This window comes from Giraffa tippelskirchi, chromosome 13, assembly GCF_054371585.1.
Source record: "Giraffa tippelskirchi isolate mGirTip1 chromosome 13, T2T-mGirTip1v1.2.pri, whole genome shotgun sequence".
Taxonomy (NCBI): domain Eukaryota; kingdom Metazoa; phylum Chordata; class Mammalia; order Artiodactyla; family Giraffidae; genus Giraffa; species Giraffa tippelskirchi.
The window spans coordinates 22,843,513-22,861,920 of record NC_137287.1 but is presented as its reverse complement, the minus strand read 5'-3'; the positions used below and the strand labels follow the sequence as shown (position 1 = coordinate 22,861,920).

The 18,408-nt window shown below is 39.8% G+C and overlaps 1 protein-coding gene and 1 pseudogene across 3 annotated transcripts in view; one reads left to right on the top strand and one right to left on the bottom strand.

Moving 5' to 3' along the window:
- DNAH3 (dynein axonemal heavy chain 3) overlaps nucleotides 1-18,408 on the bottom strand; it is a 221,930-nt gene that overhangs the window by 177,924 nt on the left and 25,598 nt on the right. For all 3 annotated transcript variants that reach the window (XR_014072618.1, XM_081554574.1, XM_081554575.1), the window contains exons 10-15: nucleotides 17,443-17,622; nucleotides 13,209-13,345; nucleotides 10,410-10,515; nucleotides 10,041-10,219; nucleotides 2,010-2,194; nucleotides 662-785 (exon numbers count right to left, since the gene is read on the bottom strand). Coding sequence is in view for 2 of the 3 variants with exons in the window: in XM_081554574.1 (XP_081410700.1) it covers nucleotides 662-785; nucleotides 2,010-2,194; nucleotides 10,041-10,219; nucleotides 10,410-10,515; nucleotides 13,209-13,345; nucleotides 17,443-17,622 (911 nt within the window). In the remaining variant the exon portion in view is untranslated. The remainder of the gene's footprint in view (nucleotides 1-661; nucleotides 786-2,009; nucleotides 2,195-10,040; nucleotides 10,220-10,409; nucleotides 10,516-13,208; nucleotides 13,346-17,442; nucleotides 17,623-18,408) is intronic.
- Nucleotides 4,907-6,428, top strand: LOC145532162 (protein SET-like; annotated as a pseudogene).

The following is an 18,408-nucleotide window of genomic DNA, read 5'->3' as shown; positions in this document are numbered from 1 at the left end:
AAAGTGCTATAAATTGGTATGTGTACGTGTGAGTGTGTGTGCATGCATGCACACATGCATATGTACACAAGCATGTCTTTACCAGATACGTGATACTTGGCCCACTTCACTTGACATCGTCTGACTTCAGTATGTGATGTTTTGTCACTGCATTAAAATCTTTATTTAGCAGTCAAACACACTTATGTGTCTAGAATAGAGTACAGCACATAGTAAAAAGCCAAAATCAATGAAAAAATGATTACAGGCACATTAGCACTGAATGAGATCAGCTGCAAAGCAGGCAATTTCTCAGCTACCAACCATGCTTTATTATCCCTTGTTATCTCACAGATCCATGGTCTTAAATGTAAGGCTGACAATTTTGCTATTATTATTGTAAGGCTGCTCTTATATGCTACTATTTTTGCCTTTTTCTCTCTGCAGCACTAATTTTCAATTGTTCAAGGCAGGGAGGGAAGGCACTGGTTGGAGTTACTACAGTGAAGCAGGCTTAAAGAGAATATCCCTTAGCGGGAAACAAGGAAATTCCTTCTCCACCAATTGTCATGAGCCTTCACCCACGCATTGCTGGATCAAGGGTGGCCCTAGACAGAACCAGGAACATGTAGCTTATTATAAAGTTGGATATCATTTCTTAAACATCAGACTTTTCCTGTACCTTTTAATGAGGTCCATCTCTGCCTGATCCCTCTTGCTAAGGAGAAGGTTCCGGCTGTTTTCAAAGATATCTTCAATCTGGTCTGGCCAGAGGAACAGAGTGCTGTTCAGTTTGATATCCTCTTCTGCAAAACACACACAGTCTGCCCTAGGACACTGCTCAGTTCGCAACGAATTAATTCAGCAGAATAAGAGGTCAACAGAAATGAGTATAGGGGTGGCAATGAATGAATGGGCCCATTATTGATGAATGTTACCCAACATTTACTGAGCACTTACCAAGGGCCTGGCTAGAAGGTAGATGGTAGGATCATCTTTGTTTTTACAGATGGGAAACAAAGTAGTCAAGGTCAACACTGCTAGGAGACAGCAGAGCAGATTTCAAACCCAGGACTAACCAATTCCAAAGCCTATGTTCTAACCACTACGCACCTCATGATCTTCCTCTAGGCTAGGTCTGAGTAGACTCCTAGCTAAAGTTTGGAACTATTCTTTAAACTATTTCACCTCATCTGAATTTCAGTCTGGGTTAAAGGTCAGTGGTAACATCAATGTCAGATACCCTACCCATTTTATGGCTCTGGTCAGTTAAAATGCCCCGGGTTCCTTATGTACCCTTGGGAATCTAGGGGGTAGAGACCACAGTGAGGGATTCCAGTGTGTGTTCACATGGTCAAGAGCACAGCTCATGAATGTGCAGGTGGATGGTTATGGGACCAATTTTCCACTCCCAGTCCCTCTCTCTCCCTCCCATAACCATTCCTCCCTAACCATAGTGAACACCAGATAATTCACAGGTATTTCCAGATGGAAAAAGGTTCTGAAACGTGACCTGTAGAGGTGATATTAGATTTTCCTTCAGAACCTGGTCTTACCAAGTCAAGTCCTTATTGAGTCCTAACTTGGCTCAATAAGCCATGAAGGGGCCCTGACCATTTCTTTCCTCTTAAAATATGCAGGAGCATGAAGGAAAGTGCCCTGGCTTCCTCAAAGGTAGGAGTGTATAAACATTATAGATGAATGAAATCTACCCATTTATAAAAGGACTCTGCATTTGAAAGAGACTTTTTTAGGAACACCACACATAAGATGCAAAGACAGGCATCTAAGAACCAGACAAGTCTCTAGATATTTCTTTTCATCTACCAATAAGATTTTCTTCATTTGATTCAAATTCCTCTGGATAAGAGTGTGGAATTAGTGTCTCTAATATAGAGACACTTAAAAAGCAGCTCTTCTGATACAGATATTTAGTGGGAGGATTGTGAACTCTTCTTTCCCGGCTCCTTATATCTAAACATATAAATATATACATACATTTGCATGTACACACATGACATTGGACTTACGGGGCAAGTCTGCATAGTCCATCAAGAACTCCAGCCGTTCAACTGCATCTTTAAGTTGCCTCCTGAGTTTGAATACGGTCACATCGCTGGATTTCTTTAAGAATTCAATGAGGAATACTAGCTCCCCAGTGTTGATAGGAATCTCACTGACTTTGTCGGCAATGAGGCTGTACTGATTACAGATGCTACAGGGAAAGTAAGAGCCATCATCAACATCTAAAATAACTTTCTTGTAAGACCCACTATACTAAGCAGACATGATTCCCATTTGGAGATTAGGACAAGGTTTTCCAAGTTTTCTCTACCTGCAAATTCTTGATGGATAATATTCACATGCATACCATATTTAGAAATAATAACAGTAGAAATGGTAATAATATATGACATGTACTATGCCCTTTACCACACCCATTCTAATCACTGAATGAGTATTAACTCATTTAATTTTCACAAAATTTTTAAGAGTTAGGAACTATTAATATTATTAACATTTTGTAACGGAAGAAATGAGGCTGAGTAACTTTATCCAAAACAACATGATGTTTAGGTGTCAGAGCCAGGATCTGAACCTGGTTTAAGTGATTCCAAACCTTATACTCTTAACAAATAAGAGTTAAGTCTTATTTGGTTCAGTCTTGGAAGATTGAACTTTTCTAAAAATCTGCCCATTTCTTCCAGGTTACCCATTTTATTCAACATAGTTTTGGAAGTCCTAGTTACAGCAATCAGAGAAGAAAAAGAAATAAAAGGAATTCAGGTTGGAAAAGAAGAAGTAAAGCTCTCACTGTGTGCAGATGACATGATACTATACATAGAAAACCCTAAAGATACTATCAGAAAAGTACTAATCAGTGAATTTAGCAAAGTCATAGGATACAAAATCAATACACAGAAATCACTTGCATTCCTATATACTAACAATGAAAAATCAGAAAGAGAAATTAAGGAATCAATCCCATTCACCCTTGCAACAAAAAGAATAAAATATCTAGGAATAAATCTACCTAAGGAGACAAAATAACTGTATACAGAAAATTATAAGACATTGATGAAAGAAATCAAAGATTACATTAACAGGTGGAAAGATATTCCATGTTCCTAGGTAAGAAGAATCAATATTGTGAAAGTGACTATACTACCAAATGCAATTTACAGATGCAGTGTGATCCCTATCAAATTACCGATGGCATTTTTCATGGAACTAGAACAAAAAAATTTCACAATTCATATGGAAACACAAAAGACCCTGAATAACCAAAGCAGTCTTGAAAAAGAAAAATGGAGCTGAAGGAATCAACCTTCCTGACTTCAGATTATACTACAAAGCTCCAGTCATCAAAACCTATGATACTGGCACAAAAACAGAAATACAGGCCAATGGAATAAGATAGAAAACCCAAAAATAAACCCACACACTCATGGGTACCTTATTTTTTACAAAGGAGGCATGAGTATACAATGGGGCAAAGATACCACTCTTCAGTAAGTGGTGTTGGGAAAATTAGGCAGCTACATGTAAAAGAATGAAATTACAACACTTCCTAACACCATACACAAAGATAAACTTAAAATGGATGAAAGACCTAAATGTAAGACCAGAAACCATAAAACTCTTAGAGGAAAACATAGGCAGAACACTCGATGACATAAATCAGAGCAAGATCCTCTATAACCCACCTCCTAGAGTAATGGAAATAAAAACAAAAGTAAACAAGTGGGATCTGATTAAACTTAAAAGCTTTTGCACAGCAAAGGAAACTATAAGCAAGGTGAAAGGAGAACCCTCAGAAGGGGAGAAAATAATAGCAAATGAAACAACTGACAAAGGATTAATTTCCAAAACATATAAGCAGCTCATACAACTCAATACCAGAAAGACAACCCAATCAAAAAAATGAGGAAAAGACCTAAACAGAAATCTCTCCAAAGAAGACATACAAATGGCTAACAAACACATGAAAAGATACTCAATATAGTTCATTATTAGAGAAATGCAAATCAAAACTACAATGAGATATCACCTCACACCAGTCAGAATGGCCATCATCAAAAAGTCTACAAACAATAAATGCTTGAGAGGGTGTGGAGAAAAGGGAATGCTCTTGCACTGTTAGTGGGAATATAAATCAATACAGCTATTATGGAAGACAGTATGGAAATTCCTTAAAAAACTATGAATAAAACCACCGTATCCCACTCCTAGCCATATACTCTGAGGAAAACAAAATTGAAAAAGACACATGTACCCCAATGTTCATTGCAGCACTATTTACAAAAGCTAGAACATGGAAGCAACCTAGATGTCTATCAACAGATAAATGGATAAAGAAGTAGTGGTACATATATACAATGGAATATCACACAGCCCTAAAAAGGAATGCATCTGAGTCAGTTCTAATGAGGTGGATGAACATAGAGCCAATTATACAGAGTGCAGTAAGTCAGAAAGAGAAAAACAATTACCGTACACTCATGGATATATACAGAATCTAGAAAGATGGTACTGAAGAATTTATTTGCAGGGCAGCAATGGAGAAACAGACATAGAGAACAGACTTATGGACACGTGGAGAGGGGAGGAGAGGGTGCAATGTATGGAGAGAGTAACATGGAAACTTAATTACCATATGTAAAATAGACAATGGGAATTTGCTGTATGTCTCAGTGAACTCAAACAGGGGCTCTGTATCAACCTAGAGCGGTGGGAAGGGAAGGGAGACAGGAGGGAGGGTATATGTGTATACCTATGGCTGATTCATGTTGAGGTTTGACAGAAAACAACAAAATTCTGTAAAGCAATCATCCTTCAATTAAAAAATAAAATTAAAAAAAATAATAGCTGTCATAGTTTTGCCCTCGCCCTGAGGAGGAGGTGGAGGAGGCGGCGGCTCGGGGAGATGGAGCAGCGAGCTGGAGCACGGAGCCTGAGGGAGGGAGCCTAGTCGCCTGCCCGCCCGACGCCGCCGCCCGCTCCCCTCCGTAACCCGCAGCCCGGGCCGGGCCGGCACGCCGCATCAGCGCCTCCTTCGTCGTCAGGCCGCGAGGGCAGCGCGCGCGAGCAAAGAGGAGGCACGGCGAGCGAGCGGAAGTGCGCCGGGAGGGGCGGCCGGACGGAGCGAGCGCCCGCGAGCGCCCGCGCGGGGGGCGTGAAAGGAAGCCGCCGCCCCGCCCCTTCGCCTTCCCTTCTCTCCCCGACCCCGCTCCCCGCCCTGCCCCGAACGCGGAGCACCACCGCGTCGGCTACAGGGACCAACGTCAGTAAAAAGGAGCTCAACTCCAACCACGACGGGGCCGAGGAGACCTCAGAAAAAGAACAGCAAGAAGCAATTGAACATATTGATGAAGTACAAAATGAAATAGATAGACTTAATGAACAAGCCAGTGAGGCGATTTTGAAAGTAGAACAGAAATATAACAAACTCCGCCAACTATTTTTTCAAAAGAGGTCAGAATTGATCGCCAACATCCCAAATTTTGGGGTAACAACATTGGGGAGGAGGATGAAGAGGCGCTGCATTATTTGACAAGAGTTGAAGTAATAGAATTTGAAGACATTAAATCAGGTTACAGAATAGATTTTTTATTTTTGATGAAAACCCTTACTTCGAGAATAAAATTCTCTCCAAATAATTTCATCTGAATGAGAGTGGTGATCCATCTTCAAAGTCTACTGAAATCAAATGGAAATCTGGAAAGGATATGACGAAACGATCAAGTCAAACACAGAATAAAACCAGCAGAAAGGGACAGCATGAGGAACCAGAAATCTTCTTCACCTGGTTTACTGATCATTCTGATGCAGGTGCAAATGAGTTCAGTTCAGTTCAGCCGCTCAGTCGTGTCCAATTCTTTGCGACCCCATGGACTGCAGCATGCCAGGCCTCCCTGTCCATCACTAACTCCTGGAGTTTACTCAAACTCATGTCCATTGAGTCAGTGATGCCATCCAACCATCTCATCATCTGTTGTCCCCTTCTCCTCCTGCCCTCAATCTTTCCCAGCATCAGGGTCTTTTCCAATGAGTCAGCTCTTCGCATCAGGTGGCCAAAGTATTGGAGTTTCAGCTTCAACATCAGTCCTTCCAATGAACATTCAGGACTGATTTTCTTTAGGATGGACTGGTTGGATCTCCTTGCAGTCCAAGGGACTCAGATGAGTTAGGAGAGGTCATCAAAGATAATATTTGGTCAAATCCATTATAGTGCTACTTGGTTCCTGACATGGATGATGAGGAAAGGGAAGGAGAAGAGGATGACAACGATGATGAAGAGGAAGGATTGGAAGATATTGATGAAGAAGGGGATGAGGATGAAGGTGAAGATGAAGATGATGATGAGGGGGAGGAAGGAGAAGAAGATGAAGGAAAAGATGACTAATAGAACACTGATGGATTCCAACCTTTTTTAATTTTCTCCAGTCCCTGGGAGCAAGTTGCAGTCTTTTTTTTTTCCCTCCTCTTGTGCTCAGTCGCCCTGTTTTTGAGGTCTCTTTTCTCCTTTATACCATGGTTCACAATTTATTTGGGGGGGAAATACCTTGAGCAGAATTCAGTGGGAAAAGAATCTCTACCCGTTTCTGTTTCAAATTCATTTTTATCCCTTCCTGTCTCAACAAAAAATATATATTGGTCTCTGCCCCCAGTTCCTAGCATCAAGCCCATGAAACCCATGTAATTTTATGGGTGATAAGAGTATCTTTCATTCTAGTGAGGTGACTCAGGGTGACTCTTGGATGAGGAGCTGGTCACTGGAAAGACTGAGCCATGATTAGAAGCCTGGAACAAATTGATTAAACCCAAGAAAAGGGTCACTAGAACCTTCAATTTACAGCTGGTTGGTCAGAAGCACAGGTAACAACTCGAACTTGTGACTGGTGTCTGAAATTATGAGAGACAGTCTTATAGGACTGAGCCCTTAACCTGTGGAAGCTGATGCTACCTCTGGGAAGACAGTGTCAGAATTAAGTTGAATTGCAGGGGCACCCAGCTGAATTGATTTGTGTGGGGAAAGTCCTCTACACATTTGGTGACCAGCAGTGACAAGAATGAAGAGTTCTATATAAAAGTAAAGGAGACACACAGAAAACACACAGTAGGGAAGATGTGGGTTTTTGCTACTCACGAGTTAGACTGAGTTGAGTCTTTCTTTTATACCCTTTTATACCCATTAACTACTAGACCCTCTAAAAGTCCTGAATATGGCTTGATGATATCAGAAATCTGACCAAAATAACACCTTAGCAATATCAAGGGATAAGTTAAGCACAACAAACACTGTTTTCTACATGCACTGACAATATCATTTAAAATAAAGATCCAGGGGTCCTGTAATCACAGGGCTATTCTCTGTCTGGTGTAGTGATGGCATCAGGGAGACCAATATATTTTGCATCAATCTATGGCCTCTCTACTTTGTTGTCATATTTTGGACAAGATTTTCCACCCCGAGGGTAACATACATTCAGACCAGAGGGATAATTTCTTGTATCTCTTCTCAGGGCCATGGAATTCCTGATTAATATTTCAAGTCATTGCTTTAGCAACTTTATACCAATGTACCTATAGTGGAAATGGATGGCATGCCCACTTTATCACTAATGCACTTCAAGGTGCCTCCTGCCTTTATGGCCAGAGCATCCCTTTCCAGGGAACACCTATCACTGGAAATAGGAACTTACTTCACTCAGCAATCACAGGATAAAAAAGTAGCAAGGGTGGGATGTGGATTCAGAAGATTCAAACTCACCTAATTGGCCAAGTTAGGTTTTTTTTTTTTCTGGGCCTCTTCTCCATTCAGTAGGGTGTTTTATATCTGTTTTACCTACCTCAATGGATGGCTGAGAAGAACAAATGAGTCAGAGTCACTATTTTCAAGGTAGGAAGAAACTTCAGAACTCAATCACTGACCAGGAGTTTCTGTTTCTGGGCTCTTAGAAATCCACAGGTTTGTAATGGGACCCTTACTTTCATTTATATCAAAAAGACCAAAGGAAATTATACATTTATTTTGATGGGGAAGAAAGCATGGACCAACCAAGGCATCATGTTGCTTGATTTGACAGGAAGTGCAAGTGAAAGTCGGTCAGTCATGTCCAACTCTTTGCAACCCCATGGACTGTATAGTCTAAGGAATTCTCCAGGCCAAAATACTAGAGTGGGTAGCCTTTCCCTTCTCCAGGGGATCTTCCCAACCCAGGGATCAAACCCAGGTCTTCCGCATTGCAGGCAGGATTCTTTACCAGCTGAGCCACCAGGGAAACCCTGATTTGACAGGAACAAATACTTAAGGAAAAAAAAAGAAAAGACTACCTGATGCTCAAACTTTCCAAAAGGAAGTGTCCTAGTAGTTTGAGGGCTGAAAATGTTTTACTGTCCTAGTCCCAAATATTTATTCTATAGGCAAAGGAACTGAAGAGCCAAGAGGTGAAGCCAGAGAACACAAACAAGTAAATGGAAGGCCTTGGATTCAAAACCAAGACTTCTGGCTCCCAAAACAGGAATCCCACCATTTCATTACTCAGTCAGAAAGTTGAATGCAGTGGTGGAGAGTGTGGATTTGGAGCCAAAATGAACTAGGTTAAGCCCTGGATGTGCCACTAGAGGATCTCTTGGAGGCTCAGTTTCTTTATCAACATAAAGGAGAGAATAATGAACAACTTCTTAGGGTTGGTGTAAAGACTGATTAGATATTGAATGTTCAGAACACTTACACAGTGTCTGGACTACCATGTGTGCTGGAAAAATGGTAACTATTATTATCATTAATTTGCTGATGAGTTTCTGATATGTAGTTTATAAATCTTAAAAGTGCCATAAAATGCTAAACTTATACTTATCTACAAATAAATGAATATTGATATATAGAATAATATTGATAATGATTATTAGTATTAAATCATTTTAGTCTGTCATTTAAAGCTGTCTGAGGAAGAGAGCTAGAAATAACACACATTTTGTAACATTCAAATAGAAGCAGAGTAGCAGATATTTACTGTCCCAGCATCTTAGCATCATTTCTTTTTCTAGTAACCACAGCCTACGTCTTCTTGGGGTACCCTCTCTTTCCTTTTCTTGGTTCTCATGGTTTAGGTAAGGCTGACATCCACTCCAGAGATGAGAATAGTACACAGATCTAAACCATCCTCTTGACTATGGTGTTTGCCTTGGTGTTGTCCAAACAATCCAAGTCAGGCCAGTGCCACACCTGCCCAGTGGCACAGCGTTGGAAAAAAGGGAAGTCTTTTTTCCCCTGTGAATGAGAACCTGGGAGGATTAAGTCTGGAGCTTCTGGGGCCCACAAACTGGAGAACACCTGTCCAAGAATAAAGCTGACACAGCAGACAGCAAGCAGAGGGAAGGAGACTACATCCTAATTGTAGTATTGAGGGCCTGAGGCTAGCAACTCCTAAACTTTTCAACGTGCAGACTCCAAATTTCTTTTTTATATTAGCCAGTCTCACCTCCTACCCCTTACAACCAAAAACATATTGACTAACATATGGTCATCAGTAACATGAAGGCACGATATAGAGTTTAAGATTGAATAACAGAATCCCCACACCCAGACAGTAGAAGTCTGCATAGAAGAGATTCTAAGGGCTGATTGTAAGCACCGTGTCTTCGAGTGTGTGACAGGTGGCCAGTGAGAGGGCCTAGAGCTCAGACTGCCAAGTAATATCTCTCTGAAGTTGTCTGCAAGAAAGCAAAGGCTGAAGGATCAGAGATTAACTGCCTCAGGATTCTTTCCATCTTCATACTCTAAGTCCCTGGCATGCGGCAATCCATGGGATCGCAAAGAGTCAGACATGACTGAGCAACTGAACAACAACAACTCTAAATCCCAGATAGTTTTCTCCTTATTGTTTATCATCTAGCCTGAACCTAGAGTCCCTGCAACCCTCACTTTGGGGGCAGAAACAACTTGAATTGGAACTTCAGCCTGGTCATTGCTGGAAGGTACAAGTTCTGTCCACTTTTCATTCTCCCGTTCGTGCCACTTATTATTGCTATTTCCCTGCATGCAACAATAATACCTGGTGTTGCTGTCCCGGTTTACATCCACTTGGAATTGAATCAGACGGTCTTTAAGATTTTGGGCTCGTTCACAGAGATCATAATTTAGGGTCATGGTGTCAAGGCAGAACATGGCCAAAGGCACAGTTATGTGCATGGATGCAATTTCATTTCTCCGCTCTTTAATGCTATTGATCCTCTGTAGAAAAAAGTAGATTCAAGTAGTTTAATTTGTCTTTAGCCTCTATGCATTTGCCCCTAGCCTCATCCCCAGCCAATACAGTACAATGTTGAGCACTGTATATATACTAATGAAACACACTGACTACTTATTGGACTGTCTGTTGCACATGTAACCAAGATACAAAATGTCAAGTGGCATCCCCTACCGTCACAAAATCATCAATTTCATGATTTTCTTTCAGGAATGCAGTGATGTTTTGTTCTGCCGTGTTATCCAATAAGTCATCATACTTTTTGTATACATTTAAGTATCTTCCATATTGAAGAACATAAAATCAAACATACAAATACAGGTCACTAAATCAGATTAGTCAGAGTGGCAAACAAAGAGATAATATAAAAAATAGTCCAAACTATGACAGAGAAACATAACATGGCAAAAGGCACAGTGAACTGGAAATTCAGAACTTTGGCTTCAAATTTCAATTTTGCCACTTCTGAGCTACATGAACTTAGACAAAATATTTCTATTTTTCAAAGGTTATTGTCACTAATTTTAAGTGGAAACAACACCTCATTGGATTGTTGTAAAGCTATAATATAAAGCAATTAATACTATGCCTAACATACAGTAAATGTGCAATAAACAATACTTCCTATTCCTCCTTCTAGTTCTAAAATTCTATGTCTAAATTTTAACATGAATATTTGGAACTAATGAACCTAAAGTCTATTGAACAGAATTAAGTTTCTCTCTGTTTGTTGTCAGACGATGTAAAAATGGCTGGACAGATTTTCCCAAAATTGGAGGATGTTTTGGGATGCTCTGACTTAAAATGTTTTCGAAATAAAATAAAGATGACATGGAGTAGGCAGAATTAACTTTGCAGAGCCCAGTGGTATACTTCCAAGAGTTGGCCAACACTTCAGAGACTGAAACTGAGATACAAAGAGAAGCTTCTGGAACTGTTAGTCCAGAAAAACAATCTATATGTATAAGAATAAACAACAGGGAAAACAGAGGTTTCTAATAGATGATAGTAGGTTAAATTCATGAGGGCAGAGCTTCCAAATCTGAGGCCATGATTTTCAGAATAGACAAGCAGCTGTTCTCAACTGGAGATGAGTTTGTCCCCAGGGGATGTTTGGCCATGTCTGAATACATTTTTGGTTGTCAAAAGTGGGGAGAGTCCTATTAACAGGAAGAAGCCAGGGATGTTGCTAAACACCCTATCATATGAAGGACAGCCTCTTGTAATACAGAATTTTCTGGTCTAGTCTTTTTTTGCTTCCCTTCCTCTTTTGTTCTCTTCTCTTGTGATTTGATCACTATCTTTAGGGTTGTGTTTGGATTGCACTTTCTTTTCTGTGTGCCTATGTATTGTAGATTTTTGATTTGCACTTTCCATGAGGTTCTGACATACCAGCCTACATATATACACACACACACAAACTCACAAAAGACTGTTTTAAGTTGCCGGTATCTTAATTTCAAATGCATTTCCAATATCCTGCAGTTGAACTCTCCTCCTCTCACAATTGCTGATTTTGATATATATGTGTGTGGATGATTTTCTTTCTTTACTGTGTTTGTCTTTACTGGTGAGATTTCCCTTTTGTAATTTTCTTTTTTCTATTTGTGGGCTTTTTGTTTTTGCGTAGAGAAGTTCCTTTAGTATTGGTTGTAAAGCTGATTTGGTGGTGCTGAATTCTCTTAGCTTTTGCTTGTCTATAAAGCTTTTGATTTCTCTGTCAAGTCTGAATGAGAGCCTTTCTGCATAGAGTATTCTTGATTGTAGGTTTTTCCTTTTTATCACTTTAAATATACTGTGTCACTCCTTTCTGGTCTGCAGTTTCTGCTGAAAAATCAGCTGATAACCATATGGGGTTCCCTTGTATATTATTTGTTGCTTTTCCCTTGCTGCTTTTAATATATTCTGTGTCCTTAATTTTTTTTCAGTTTGATTAATATGTGTCTCAACGTGTTCCTTGTTGGGTTTATCCTGTATGGGACTCTCTGCACTTCCTGGACTTGAGTGTTTCCTTCTCACGTTAAGGAAGTTATTGGCTATTATCTCTTCAAATATCTTCCCAGATCTTTTTTTCTCTCTCTTCTCCTCCCTGGACCACTATAATGTGAATGTTGGTGTGTTTAATGTTATGCCAGAGGTCTTTGAGGCAGTCCTTACTTCTTTTCATTCTTTTTCCTTTATTCTGTTCTGTGGCAGTGATTTCCACCAATCTGTTTTCCAGCTCACTTATTCATTCTTCTGCCTCATTTACTCTGCTATTGATTCCTTCTAGGGATTTTTCATTTCAGTTACTATATTTTTCATCTCTGTGTACTTGTTCTTTAAATCTTCTAGCTCTTTGTTAAACATTTCTTTTATCTTCTCAGTCTGTACATCCATTTTGTTTCTGAGATCTTGGATCATTTTCACTGTCATTACTCTGAATTCTTTTTCTGGAAGATTGTCTATCTCTACTTCACTCAGTTGTTCTTCTGGGGTTTTCCCTTCTTTCTTTGCCTAGAACATATGCCATATAGAACATAAGCCATCTCATTTTGTCAGACGTTCTGTGTTTGTGGTCTCTGTTCTGCAGGCTGCAGGACTATAGTTCTTCTTGCTTCTGGTGTCTGCCACCTGGTGAGTGAGGTTGGTCCAGGGGTTTTTCAAGGCTTCCTGGTAGGACTGGTGCCTGACTACTGGTTAAAATTCAGGAATTTCTAAACTCCAGAATCTATCTGGTGCCAAGGCTTTCAGATAATAGGCGTAAACCTGTAATTTGAATTCTGGCTCTCCTATCTATTTGCTGTATTACAGTGGGAAAGTTATGGTTTCCTCATCTGCAAATAGGGATAAATAGTAATCCCTATGTAAGCAAGTATTGGCTACTTATTACATATTGTTTCAGATCTGTGGGAATAGGGGTTGTTTATTTGATGATAGGTAGGAACTCTAAACCAATGCCAAAATGGCTACGTTACAACTAAACCAACTTACTTGCAGGGACCAACTTGATTTTTCTGAAATACCTCGAAAGTTTGATCCATAAAGTCAGAAACCAGTTTTTCATCAGCATTAACAGTTCCAAGTACCAGATTATATCCTTTCAACTCTGGGAACAGGATAGATTCCACCTAAAGAGTAGAAATCACTTTTATATGTCATAAGACATCCACAAGACACAAGGAGGAAGATGGCACCAAACTAAAATCTCTAGCAATGTACTCATTTCCAGGGACATCAGCTGCATTCAACTCTACTTTCCCTTAGATGGTGCTGGAATCACTCCACTATTCCCTTTAATTTTATTCTCTCTCTTCTTCCTCTTACTGGATTACTCATGTTTCAAATCCCTACTCTTTAAACTTTCATTTCCTTAAAGTGTCCCCCTGGGCCCCCAGTAGATGTTAGGTTTCCCTGCTTAAAGCTCACACTCTAAATTTACCCCTCTTGACACTCATTATAATTGTAATTAGATGAGTGTGTAATGAGCTGTTCTAGGTTTGTTCTGGGATATCGATGCCATAAAAGCCTGGACCATATCTGACTTCTTCCCTATGGTGAGAGGCCTAATGAGCTTGGCACATAGTAAGCGCTCAATAAACATTGTGTGACTAAATAAATATTATAGTGGTACTCCTTCCCCCTACCAAACACTTTTCCTCTCCAATGAAAAGCTACTAGAAGCATGCTTTCTAATTCAAACTCTTCCACTAGCTGACTATGTGACCTTAGGTAAGCTACTTTCTCAGGACTTTCATTTTCTCATCTGAAGAAAGGGAGAGAGATACTAAATTCTTCTCTCAGTTCAGGAAAAAAAGCTATGTCTTTATGATCTGAGGCAGAAAATAAATTTTTCCTGCGAATTCAACTCTCTAACTTCTTAATGTCACATATGTACTTCTAAGAATGTTCTCAGTTGCATGGCTCACGCAGGCTACATGTCCTTGTTGGGGGTCCATTGCTTTCCACTGCCCTCTCTGCTAAGAAGGCTTTTAGTGATCTGTCTCAGCAAAGATTCTTCTGAGTGCTTTACTGAGTTACATGGGTTATATGCAGTTGATGAGAATGCATCAATTTAGAAAGTGGCAAAAGCAAGTGCAACTTAACTTTCTCTTCCCTCTTTGGACAACCCAAAGGTTTTAAAACCAGTGAAGGAGCAACTTCTTTGCTGTAGCCATACTATAGACAGTGTTTGAGAGCAAGGATATGAATGAAATGGTTTAGGGCAGCACAACTGGAGTATTCAGGCAATGCAATAGGTCACAGGTGAGCAGGATAAAAAGATTGCCTCTTGGGGGAAGTCTTCAATTGAAAAAAGACTTTAAATGTGGCTGATTTTCACTAGGGAGAACAATATGGAGGTTCCTTAAACACTAAAAATTGAGTCACCTTATGATCTAGAAATCTCACTCATAAGAGGTATATCCAGGGAAAAGTCTAATTCAAAAGGATCCATGCACCGTGATGACCACAGCAACACTACTTATAATAGCCAAGACATGGGAGCAACCTAAATGTCCACTGACAGATGAATGGATAAAGAAAATGTGGCATATATATATGTATACATATGGGATATACACACATATATATATACACACACACACAGTGGACTATTACTCAGTCACAATAAAGAATGAAATAATGCCATCTGCAGCAACATGAATGGATCTAGATATTATCATACTAAGTAAAGTATTAATAAGTCAGAAAGAGAAAGACAAATGCCATATGATATCACGTAAATGTAGAATCTAAAATATGACATAAATGAACTTATTTACAAAACAGAAACAGACTCACAGACATAGAAAACAAACTTATGGTTACCAAAGGGGAAAGGAGAGGGAGGGATAAATTTGAAATTTTGGATTAACAGATACACACTACTATATATAAAATAGATAAACAACAAAGAGCCATGGTTTAGCACTGGAAACTATATTCAATATCTTGTAATATCCTATAATGAAAAAGAATCTGAAAAAGCATATGTATACAAGTTGGACACAACTTAGCAACTGAACAACAATATATATATATATATATATATATACATGTATATGTATAACTGAATCATTTTACTGTATGTAAACCTGAAACATCGTAAATCAACTATACTTCAATTTTAAAAACACACCTTTAAAAAAGTGGCTGGCTCTCTTATACCCTGCAGAGCAGTCTGTAAAACTGAGCCAAGAACAACAGTGCTCTTTCCAGGTAATCATTGTTACTATCTGCTTATCTCCTTGTCTCTCTGATCCCAGACTTCTTGGTTTTGTCATAACCTTCAGTATTTTCTCCTGTATACTTCTCCAACTTTGGCATTTCTCTGGCACTTTGAATTAGAAAATTCTTCCATGAGGAGAAACTGACCCAAGCAATCTTATTTCACAATTATGAAAGTAATGCATCAACTGCTGCTGCTGCTCCGTCGCTTCAGTCATGTCCGACTCTGTGTGACCCCATAGACGGCAGCCCACCAGGCTCCTCCATCCCTAGGATTCTCCAGGCAAGAACACTGGAGTGGTTTGCCATTTCTGCTAATACTGTTTTAAATTCTAATTATTGCAATTATATTAAGTCCTTCCCTTATCTCATCCAGCTTCCTTTTATTTATGCCTCTTTTCATTTCAGTCAGTATTACAGATTCATATTTTTCTCAACTTTTGGCTACAACAAATATTTTCTAATATTTACTTTTGTTTCTTTAGTAACTTTCTCACAAATACACTTTTCTTTTGCACCTTGAGTACTGTTTTCAAACCTCTCATGCTGATGTTTTTTCCAACTTTTAAAATTCATGTTTATAATAAGGCAGGACTGAGAGGAGATAGGGTACTGTCCACCTGTTGCTGTTCTCAGATATTCTTCTTAGATATTCAATCTGAAGGGTTATTCTTCTAAAATGTCACTACCCAGATCAGAGACAATACAGTATGAAGGGTTCAGGGAGGGAGATTGTGCCCTGGGCATCTTTAGATGGAGAACTCAGATCCTGGGCTTTTTCTTAGTCTAAAAGAGTCATCAGCATTTACTTGGGTCTAGCTTTCAAACTTGGTACAAACTGTGACCTATGACTGTGTCTTCTTAGCATTATAATTCACTAAATCGACTACCAGCTCCTGCTGGGCTGTCTGGCAGCAGCGGCCACATAAGCCCTGGGCTCTCCCAGCCCAGCTGCTTGTAAACATTGCTGATCAACAGCAGTGAAGGGGAACTTGAGTGGTGTGTACTTTATCTGTCTCCAAGCCCCACACTTATCCTTCCAAATTATAGGGTCTTCTCTTTCATTTCCTTCCTAGGGATACTGATTGTAGGAGAGCTGCCCACGTTTCTTCCCTCTCTGCACATCAGTTCCCCTGTTAGTCTGACTCCGCTGGGTTAAAACCCTCAATTTACAGTTCTCTGGTGAAACCAACTGGAACATGCGACTTCACATGCTTTCCGAAAAACTCCAACTCTAATCATGAGATCTTAGAGCTCTTTAAGTACAGGACTGCAAAGAGAAGAGTGCTTAAGGGTACCTGAGCATCATACATAAAGCATGGGGAGGGAGGGAGAGTGGGAGGTGGAGCTGAGGTTGGTAGAAACATCTCACAAGTCCCTTCCCTATGTGGGGCTGGACACTGGCCTCTCGCCACACCAACCACCCAGAAGGAGACAGAAGATGGAATGCAAAAGAGTCACACTCATGTGGGTGATCCTGCCCAGTTCTTAAAGTCTGCTAATAACTGTCTGAAATCTGATTAGTAAAGTCACCCCGGAAAGGAAACTTTGAAAAAGGTTTCCTTTTCTAAGTTCCCTAGGCCAGGAAGGGAATGTTTAATCTCTCCCCTAGAAGTTAAACAAACTATAAAAAAACAAACATATGGAGCTTCAAGAACTAAATGAGATACATAGTCTTATGAAAATTCTTGGCAAAGTGCATAGCAACTGATCCATCATGAATTATTAATCCAAGATGGATATGGCTTGGGACACATCTGCCCTTTTGAGGTTGGCATCATGCAGGTAACTCCGCTTGCTCACAAAGTAGATCTCAGTGTCTTTGTTAATGGGATGCAGGGAAATTTCTTTAAGGCCCAAATTCTCTTTCGGGGGGTCAAGAGGGTATACTCAGGCTATATCTCCCATAGTAAAACCCTACTTTGCACAAGCAGCCATTTAAACATAAGTTTTATTCAATATGTGAATACAAATACAAACAAATAATTGAGTACTATACCTTGGGAATCCCTTTAGAGTGCATAATAATTTCCAAGAAAGAGTTATGTATTAATTCCCAGCAGTCATCAAAAGATGGATTAAAGACAATAATTGGCTCGTTGACTTCAAGCTTGATCATAATCAGCTGAGGTATGAAGAACTCCATTTCTTGGTAGGGCTCCTCAAAATCATTTCCATCCTTCAGGAGACATAAGATATGGTGATTATTACAAAATGGAACCTTTTAGAATCAAAGGAGTGACTTTTACCTGTTCATAGCACTACAGGGGCACCAGAAAAGGAGATGAAAGGTACCATGCACTGTTCATATTTAAAATAAGAGCTAAGTATGGCTTAGCCCACCTGAGTTCACCATCTCCCCCTTCTTCAAAGTATGTTTATATTGCTTGGAAATTATTTTACCAGTATTTTCAAATCCTCCCCAGCTGTTAAAATTCCGACCAAAATCTCCTCCTTTGGGAAGCCTCCCTGTTCCCCATCAAGAAATAATCTTCTACCTCTGAACTTCCCTATTTCCACTTCCATGTGGTATTTTATCTTTCTCTCATGAGATTTACATGCACAGGATCTGTGTCTGAACCATCTATGTCCTCCAAAATATCCAAGATAGCATTTAGTACATCATAAGTACAGGTGTACTCTGCATATAAGTTAAATAAGCAGGGTGACAATATACAGCCTTGACGTACTCCTTTTCCTATTTGGAACCAGTCTGTTGTTCCATGTCCAGTTCTAATTGTTGCTTCCTGACCGGCATACAGGTTTCTCAAGAAGCAGGTCAGGTGGTCTGGTATTCCCATCTCTTTCAGAATTTTCCACAGTTTATTGTGATCCACACAGTCAAAGGCTTTGGCATAGTCAATAAAGCAGAAAGAGATGTTTTTCTGGAACTCTTTGCTTTTTCGATGATCCAGCGGATATTGGCAATTTGATCTCTGGTTCCTCTGCCTTTTCTAAAACCAGC